The sequence below is a fragment of the Camelina sativa genome, chromosome 4, assembly GCF_000633955.1.
Source record: "Camelina sativa cultivar DH55 chromosome 4, Cs, whole genome shotgun sequence".
Lineage (NCBI taxonomy): Eukaryota > Viridiplantae > Streptophyta > Magnoliopsida > Brassicales > Brassicaceae > Camelina > Camelina sativa.
In genome coordinates, this window is record NC_025688.1 from 21747123 (window position 1) to 21756854 (window position 9732).

At 33.8% G+C, this 9732-nt stretch overlaps 2 protein-coding genes across 2 annotated transcripts; both read left to right on the forward strand.

Moving 5' to 3' along the window:
- LOC104781704 lies at positions 1931 to 2808 on the forward strand. Its single transcript, XM_010506431.1, has one exon. It carries the CDS (start codon positions 2003 to 2005, stop codon positions 2549 to 2551), a length of 549 nt encoding a protein of 182 aa, XP_010504733.1. The 5' UTR covers positions 1931 to 2002; the 3' UTR covers positions 2552 to 2808.
- LOC104781705 (protein EMSY-LIKE 1-like) lies at positions 5715 to 6859 on the forward strand. The gene is made up of 6 exons (XM_019244188.1): positions 5715 to 5914; positions 6000 to 6157; positions 6202 to 6274; positions 6363 to 6512; positions 6601 to 6678; positions 6773 to 6859. The coding sequence occupies exons 1-6, from the start codon at positions 5732 to 5734 to the stop codon at positions 6857 to 6859; spliced, it is 729 nt and encodes a 242-aa protein (XP_019099733.1). The 5' UTR covers positions 5715 to 5731.

Here is a 9732-nt window from a genome sequence, read left to right on the forward strand (position 1 = left end):
TCTTCATATATATATATATATATATATATATATATATAGGGTATAATTTGTCTTCTATACGTTTTTTTCTTTTCTTTTTCGAGGGTAATTTTGTGAGTGTAACTAAATAATAATGATCACTAAGTAATAACGACATGCCTACGTAATTAACGATATATGAGTGTGTGTTGAACGAAGACATGTGCTTATTGGGATTTGTTTGGCTTCATGAACCCCTAAAAATTCCTGCAACTGGTCCAAGATTCCATGACGACAAGGACCTTTGGCCTAATTTGCATTGATCCGATTGCCTAAAATTACTTCCTTCGTAGATCCAAATGAACACCAGCCAACAAAAAAATTTATTTATTTATAATTTAATTCTCATTAATTACAACCATTAGTATTGTTAACAAAAATGAAAATCATTTATATGTTTTTTTTGGCTGATACACAAAACAACCTCTTCAAGTCAGTCTTTTTTTTTTGTTTTTTTTTTCTGGCTGCCTCCAAAACTTTTAGCTTTTACATTTTCACTTTTTATTTGTATACATGGGTGTCGTACATCAAAAGTCGAAGTTATTCAACCACTTGATTACTGTAGTATTGACGTTAAATTTATCTTTTCTATAATAATAATGAATATTTATATATCTTCATAATGGTATTGATCACTCCAAGCTGTGTTAACTAATCTACAATACCAAATAATAACTCATTTATATTTTGTTACTAAAAAAATTGTAGATAGCTGCACAATCTAAATGAATATCGAATTATACGAAACTCGAGAATCCCAAATTTTGTTTATGTGTGTTCTGCCAAAAAGAAAAGAGTAATTTTGGTGAAAAACGAAAGTGTTGGAAGCTATTATAATAAATCAGTGTTGTTGATCCGATCTAAGTTTGGGAAATGTGGGAATTTGGTTGAAGTTAAGAAGAGTGTATAAATAAGGATTTAGGAGAAGTTGTAGGTGGGATTTGGTCTTATTCAAATCACCAAACACAGTCCATAAGCTCGTTTATCTATTATTATACGTACGTCTATAAAAAATATTATAGATTCTTCAGAAGGTTGTCTGCGTTTGTAGTATATTAAAATTAAAATTAACAGAAGTGAAATATGAAGTGGTGAATCTGAGATTAGAAAACAATATTAATAATAATTAAACGACAAATAAAACATTGGAAATGTTTGGTTTCTTTAACCTTACGCAATGTTTTAATTAGTTTGAACTCTTCCCGATACCTAATTGGGAGTTGAAAAATTCAGTCCTCAGCCAAACCCATTTGTGGCTCACTCTACTTCTTGTGTTGCGCCACACATACATAATCCTTTTGTTTCTTTTTAAAGTTATACGATAATATTCATACAATCTACCTCGAGAGATATACCATATGAAAACCACAAATTATATGAGTATATATATATATATATATAGTATACACAAAAAAAGACATAACCATCTATGTTGTATCTATACATAGACAATGTGGTGTGTGTGTGTTAATATAATATGCTAACTGAAAAAAAATAATTGTGGTTCACAACCTATTTTGTGTGTCTATCCTAATCGGTAACTTAACACAAATCACACCTACAACTAGCTTAGCATATATAAATCTTCTCGATAGAAATAACGTTGTAAATAACCAATTCATTAGAATAACAATACATCAACAAAACTCGCCGTACTCTAACTTCGTGGAAAATTCTACGGAAAATTACATTCGAATTACAAGAAAAAAATAAATAATTAATTGAAAACAAAAACTAAGACCAAATGATATAGACAAGACAATCATATCCGGGGAAGACCAAATTACAAAAACGCCCACTAAGTTCAAAACTTCAATTCAGACAATAACAAGGAAATGAGTGGCTTAAAAGTCAAGAAAATCCTTTATAAAGTCCCGCGAGTGTTGATCACTTTAATGCACATAAAGAGAAGAAAAAAAGAAGAAAAACACAAAATAAGTGTGAGAAAGAGAGAAAGAGTCTCTCTCTCTTGAGTCTTGAAGTCATGCAGCTCAAATCATCATCACCATCTTCATCATCTTCTTCCTCTTCATCATCATCCATGAAACTCAAAACACTAATCCAAAATCTCCTCACACACCCTCTCTACCGTTTCCTAAGAGCTGTAGCGAGAGCCAAATCAATCTTTTTAGAGATCTCGAAGCACAACAACAACAAGAAACGAAAACTCATGATGTTTTTTCCAACAAAGGCTTCAAAGAACCAACGCAAGATCTTCTTCGGATCTTTCAGATTGCATTACAACTGGTGTTCTTCTCATGTCGCCCCTGTTCCTCAACCTTTTCCTTTTCCAGCTGTCTCTGACGTCAAAGGTGAAGAGGATGATGACTCTCAGCTCTCTGGTTACCTCGAGTGGCTGGAACACAAGAAAGTCGAAGATGCCGAAGAGATCAGAGATGTTGCAGCTCATGATGAAGAAGATGATATTGACCATTTGGCGGATATGTTCATTGCTAATTGCCACGAGAAGTTCTTGCTTGAGAAAGTCGAATCTTACAGGAGATTTCAAGAAATGCTAGAAAGGAGTTTGTGAATTATCAGAGGTGAATCATAGATTTTGACTCTTGTCTGGTTAATTAATAATCATGTTGTAAAATCTTAGCTAGTTAATTTGATTCGGTAATATACCACAAGGTGGTGAAATGTGTATCTTGAAAGTTTTGGGGGTAATGTGCGGAAGAGGTTGAAACTTTTGGGGGTAATAGTGAAACCTTTAATATTGTAAAAACAATAATAATTAGTGTTGTCCATCTAATTGGGCACATATAGTTAAGTTGTGAGTTCTGATTAGTGTTTGGTAAATTACGTCCAACTTGCCTAATTTTTAATTACGCTCAATCTTGAAAAGGTTTAAACAAATTAATCAAAAAAGAATTACCAAAAAATAAAAATGAAAGACAAGAAAGTACCTCTACTAAAATTTCAAGAGTGTTCAAATTAAATACTACATAACGTAAAAAAAATTAACGTGCTATTAGTTTATTACCAGTAAATCAAATTACTATTTTTAAGAGACTATCATATTCATACCCCTCAGGCAGTAATTTTTTCTTTTTCTAGTGATGCCTTTTGTATAATATACAGTAAAACCTTTATAAATTAATAATGTTGAGACTAAGACATTTTATTAATTTATAGTGATATTAATTTATCTATAAATTAATAATTATTATTTTATAGTGTAAATTAATAATTATTAATTTATAGATATATTTTTAATTGTTTATTTTTTAAAAAATTATGAATTGGAACAACTATAGCAAAATAAGATTAAACTTTCGGATGTTATAAATTTTATGGTTTAGGAATTGAACTTGTAATATTTAGAAAGCACTATTTACAATAAATTACAAATATTATAGACAAATTGACTTATACACATGAGACACATAAATTCAAATCTATGAATAATAATATCAATTCTCCTATTTTAATAATCTGTCAAATTATCAAATTGTAAATGATGCATATCTAAAAATTAAAACTTTAAATTTAATTATTTGTATGACATGTTATAAAATATTTTAGAGATATCATTATAGGTTGAAAATACAACATTACAATTGTTCTATAGAATTGAGCTTTAGGAGAAACATACACAATTATATCAGTATATATATATATATATAAATTTATATAATTATTAATTTATGATATTATTGGGACCATATTTTATAAGGAGATTTCGAAAAAATTATTATCTTATTATCTTATCGAATATTGTTAATTTTTACACTGACCCGACTTGGGACCAGCAAAATTTATTAATTTATAGTGTTTATTAATTTATAGAGTATTAATTTATAGAGGTTTTACTGTACATAGTTTCTATTTTTGGCAACACCCAAGCATAATTTCACTATTTCTACGCAACTGTAATACATAGTTTAAATAATGTAAGGCAGACTAATTGATATGAAAAGCTAAAATAACACCAATATCTGTCTTATAAAGAGGAATTTAGAATTTTCAATCGCCAAAATATCTTGGATATATAATTGTATAAAGAAAAACATCGTGATCAAATAATAGCTAAAAGACACTAAAAGGATCGAACAAATCTGGAGAAAAAATATCTAAAGAACAATTTACTGTGCCTTCTCAACTACTAATAGATCAAATTTTCACCTAATTTTGGACTTTAGAGGACTTTATTGTGGTCTCCTCGTGTAATTACAATAGTCATTTCTCCAAATGATTGTATATTTTTTTTACCTGTAATGTAATATATAAAAAGACTCGAAGAATAAGTAACAGTTGTCCCAAATAATGTAGAGAAATACACACCAAACATCAAATCAGACGAAAGCAGTTTTCAAGTTATCAATTTATGCAATAGTTTTTTCAAGTTAACACTCTCTTTTTTTCTTCCATTAAAACATACCACATAATCCGCTATTTTTCTTTCTTTCAATATTCTATGCAATATTTTAAATTTTATACAATTTTCCCTAAAAAATCAAATAAAAAAATATCTTACTTTATCCGTTTCATTACAACCTTGATGTTAAATAAAATACTTTTTAAGTACTTTTGCTTTGCTAAATTCTAGTAAAATATATACATGATCTACTATTTAGGGTCTACGCACTGGGAAGGCCCGTCTCAGTAGAGTACTATATAGTCAATTTTCGACACGGCTAGATGTTGGGTTACGTTGACCTTTGCAGTTTATACTATAACTTTATGTAGCATAATACTCGAGACCCCAATATTGATATATACTGAAGAATGTTAGACATTAACATACGGAAATTAAAATACACGAATTTCGACTATCTAAATTGAAAGCATAGTTCTATAGGGTTGGTTGATAGACCACAATGCGTTTAAGGTATCTTGGGCGGCCAACACCATTTTTCTTATAATAAATATACCAAAATCTATCAACTTTTAGTTTTAAACAAAAAATAGACAAAAAAAAAAGGAAAACTATACTTTCATATTATAATTTCCCATTTTTTGACAGATTATAATTTCAAGAAATAAAGTTTTATTCTATTCTTTTAATGTGAAATTGTATATCTTCAAATTTTCATGCTTTTGATATCCATACGTAGACTAGACTCTAATCTATTCGTTAATAAGCAAACGTGGATCGATTGGATGATTTTAATACACCACTACGTAAAACTTGCAATTATTTAATTATTCACATTTAATTTACTCTCCTATTTGTTGACTAAAAAATAAACAAATTAACTGACTCCACAAAAAAGAGAGAGTTAACTAAAGTAGCGTTCTGTTACACAACCCCTAACGTCTTCCACAAGTCTTATAAACTCGCGTCTTCCACAAATCTTCTCGCTCTGCTCTTCTCTTCTCTCATTCACCTCTGCAACAACGATCTCTCGAATTTAGGGTTTTGCTTTAATCCACCGACTTCATCCCTCGAGTTCATTGATCCTCTCTCTCTCTAATGGCGGACCAGAAAGATCAACGCACAGATCCTCCCGCTGGTACGTAATCATCGATTTCTTGTAACATTACGATCGAAATCTTCAGTATTTCGAGTATGAATCATTAGAGTTTTGGGTTTATAGATGTCAAGGTTTCGGATTCCTCTGCTTTTCGTTTTCTTTGTTCCATTGATGGCAACGGCTGAATCATAAAGAACTGTCTTTCTTGTCTTTGTATCGAGTGATCTTGATTCGGCTACTTTTCTTCTCGTGATGCAGAGAAGTCAGCAAATCTCCCAATAAAGAAGAGAGCAATGGCTGAAAAATCTCTCAGAGCACCCGAGTCTAAGTCAGAGTCTGACAGCGGCGATGGAGATGTGACTTGTTTATCCGCCGAAGACGTCACGAAAGAGACACTGACAGTCCAAGAATACCAGATGAAAGCTTTCTACCATCTTCTCCAAGTATTCGCTTTAGAAACCTCGACAATGTCAAACGTAACTGCAGTAACCTTTCTCTTCTTCTTTTGCTATTTTCGTTCTGTTTTCCTGAGGCTTGTGGTGATGTCTTCTGCTTACTCAGAAGAGGACTGAGATCATTGAGAAACTGATGAACGAGTGGGGGATATCTGACGAAACTTGCAACGCTTTTGCGGATAAGATTCAGAAGAATCTTCTGAAGCTAGAGAAAAGGTATGTATATATATCTTCTTATCAAAGCTTTAATTACATACTTCCAAGGTAATCATCTCTTCCTTGTTTAACACTCATCTTTCTTTTCTCAGGGAGGATGCATCTGTATCTGATGAGAAGGAAACGCAGATAGTACCAGAGACGCCATTGGCCAAACCTGTAACTGTAAGGCAGAGAAATTGAACCCTCTGATTTGGCTTTCTTTACCGCAAGAGTTTTTAACTTTCATGGTCATTATCTTCTCTGTTTTAAGGCATCCCGGAGTTCGACTTATGTTCCTAAATCTGGCAAAATCTGGGGCAGTGTTAATCCTGAGTCTCTTATTGGAAAATGTGTTCATATGAGGCTGCCTGAGGAAGCTGATTTCAATGAATACATCATCAAAGCATATGATGCGGAACAGGTACTAAAGCATTAATTTCTTATTTTTCATGCCTTGTTCCATCAGACTCAAGCCGTTCTAAGAAATCTACTTTGCAATTTATCTCCAGGAAATGCATCGCGTTATGGCCGCAGACTCGAATGCAATGGAGGTTGATGACTCGTATAGCATGATAGATCTCAGAGAAGTAAGTATTACACGAACTGTTATCATCTTCTTTAGTCAAGTCAAAGTCTTTATATCAGAATCTGAAAAACATTTTGATCCCAAACTGATGGCAGGTTTCTCCTGAAGATATACTGTGGGAAGGAGAAATCCCGAACTTTGATGCTCCCAAACAGTCTACAACTCGACGATCCCTTTTCTGATAGCAAGGCTCTTTTACAATCACATTCTCAGCAAATCTTGACAAGGTAACTTTGCCAATGATATATATAACACATGTACATTCTCAGTGAACTCTTAATGATGACTTGGCAGAAATTTTAGTGAAAACCTTGGTTTTTTTTAATGCAGGGCAATGATAAGAAGATTGATCAAGACCCTCTTTTGCAATTTGTTTTGAGCTCTTTTCGTTACTTGTACAATCACATTTCACAGACCTTTTTTGGTGTTGTTTGCTGGAATTAGTTTAGAAACGGGTCAGTGTTGTTAAACAGGATTCAAATACTTGCTTTTGTTAATGTTGGTTCTTTTTACCACCTTGTTACTATCTCTTCCCTTCTCACATAAATAAATATGATAGTAGTGCGGTTAAAAACCTTAAAATATGTTCATTACTAAATCTGTTTCAGCCAAAAAACAATAATAATAACTATTTTCATTGTTAAAATATGTTGTTTTAATTAAGTGAAATTAAAATTGAAAAATGACATATTTATATTTAATCTTTTTTTTTAACAGCTTTCTTGAATTTTTCTTTATAAAACTGTCCCGTGCCACGTATTGATTCTTGAAATTTGCAACTATTATCCACAGCCGTCCAGATCAGAAGTCCGTAACCGATCCAAAACAGTAAAGATGTTGAAACTTACCGTAGATTTACACTTCAACTGATGACGTGTCAATACTTAATCCCAATTAAGTCAAAGTGATCAACGAACGAAGTATAGTTAGTTACAGTATAAAAACTCTAAAAGCATATAAAATACATAAAGAGAATCCAAAATCTCGTTACTTCTTCTCTCTCATGCAACGTTGTTGAAGATCCTTGCTTCTCTCCGATTTCTAGGGTTTTTCTCAAAGGCGCACAAACCTCGTCAACAAGTTACAAGACTCTTCTCTCCGATTCCTCTCTTCTCAACAATGGCGGACCAGAAAGATCAAGCCCCAAGCTCTCCATCTCGTAAGTATCTCCCTCTCTCTCTTCGTGTCTTTCTCATGGGTTCTAGAGTTTCGGACTCCTCTGTTTTCTCTTCTCTCCCATTGATGCAATTAGACTGATCGATGGTGAATGTTCTTGTGATCTTCTTGAACCGCTGCTGAAGAATCAACTGACCAACCGATTAAGAAGAGAGGTCTAACAGAGACTATCCCGAGCAATAGCTTTGACGATGAAATCCTGTTCGGCTCCATGGACAAGAAAACGAAACTCATCACACTCCAGCGAAATGCTTACTATTACGTTCTCTATGCCTTCAGAGCAGAATCTCTTGCAATATCCAACGTAATCAAATCCTTCTTGTTCTCTATTTGCATTAATTTCGCTTCTTGTAAGTTGTGTTCATGTCTTCTGTTCTTCAGCCTAGGATTATGATCATGAGAGACCTGATGAAAGAATTGAAGATTGACCTCTACACTCATGCTGCTTTTGAGTCTGCAATCAAAACTGATCCAATGGTTGAACAGTTGAGGTACCTTAATCATGGCTTTCACTACTGCAACAATGTGATTTTCTCCCCCTGTTTCTTTAAGTTTGTGTCGTACCCCATGTTTCTCAGGAATGTTTCATTATCGTCTGATGAGAGGGAAATGCAGAAACTTACTGCCCCTGAAGAACAGCAAATTACTGGCGTAGATGGCCAACCTCTGATAATTCGTAAGGAACAGAACGAAGACAATACGCTCAAAATTGTAGGTTTTTAAAATCATCTCTTCCTAACTCCTAAAGCAGACAATTCAATCTGGCTTTTGACTCCACTTGTCTTTCCCCTTTCTGATTGCTTAGGGAGATAGGGTTTTATGCCCTGCGAAGATACAAGATGGAAAGGTTATACGTCCAGCAAAGATACAAGACGAAGAAGCAAAGCTGAGTTCTACTTCTGACGGTCCACCTGTCCCAAGCTGGGGCCAGGTTTCTCCTCATTCTCTTATCGGAAAATCGATCGGTATACGAATGCCTGGCGAATACGAGTACATTCGATTCCAAATCGAAGATTACGACGTGGAAACAGTAAGTTTCTTCATGCTTTTTTGTGTGTTGTTCATCAGGTCAGGTCTCATCTCTTCTAAGAAATATAGTTTCCAAATCTACAGGAAACGCACTACCTGGCGAGTGCTTTCAGCAAAAAGGATGTTCAGGACCCGTGCAATTGGGTTGATATCAGACATGTAAAATCAGACTGTTCCATCTCTTTTTCAAGTTTTATACAAGCCTCTTTTTTTCAGAAGCTGAAACCCCTGATCTCAAACTTTCCAGATCCCGGCAGAGGATATTGAATGGCCGAAGAAACATCCCAAGTTACCAGAATGGAAATGTTTTCCTGAACCAGGCGAAACTATCTTGCACGAAACCAGTACAGCTCGGAAGAAGAAGCAATTTCATGAGGTATCTTGCAAACAGCTCCAACAATTTTTCTTGTGATGCTTAACCCTTTCACTGACACAACTTCTCAATAAAACTTCTATTAGGTTGGCAAGACGAGCACTGGGATTCCTATCATCAGAAACGTTGATAAGGGAAAGGGTCATGTGCAGTAGGATGCTGAGATGACAGATGCATGACAACATTCCAGACCGGAACACTCTTATAACCTTGTTTGACATCTTTGGCTCTTTCTACAATCTTCTAAACTCATATTTTGCTGCTATCTGGAATCAGAGAAATGCATAAACAATTCCAACACTCCTTTATATGACTGCCTTGTGAAATTCTTAGAAAATTCTTGATCCTCTAGAAGATAGTTAAGTACTGCAATAAATCATCACCTCCTTGAACGCTTCTTCGGCCGAGTAGAAGAGCCTGTTTCCATTTCACTAGTTTCACTGTCTCGTTTTGCTATCAGAGGAGAAGACCTTTTAG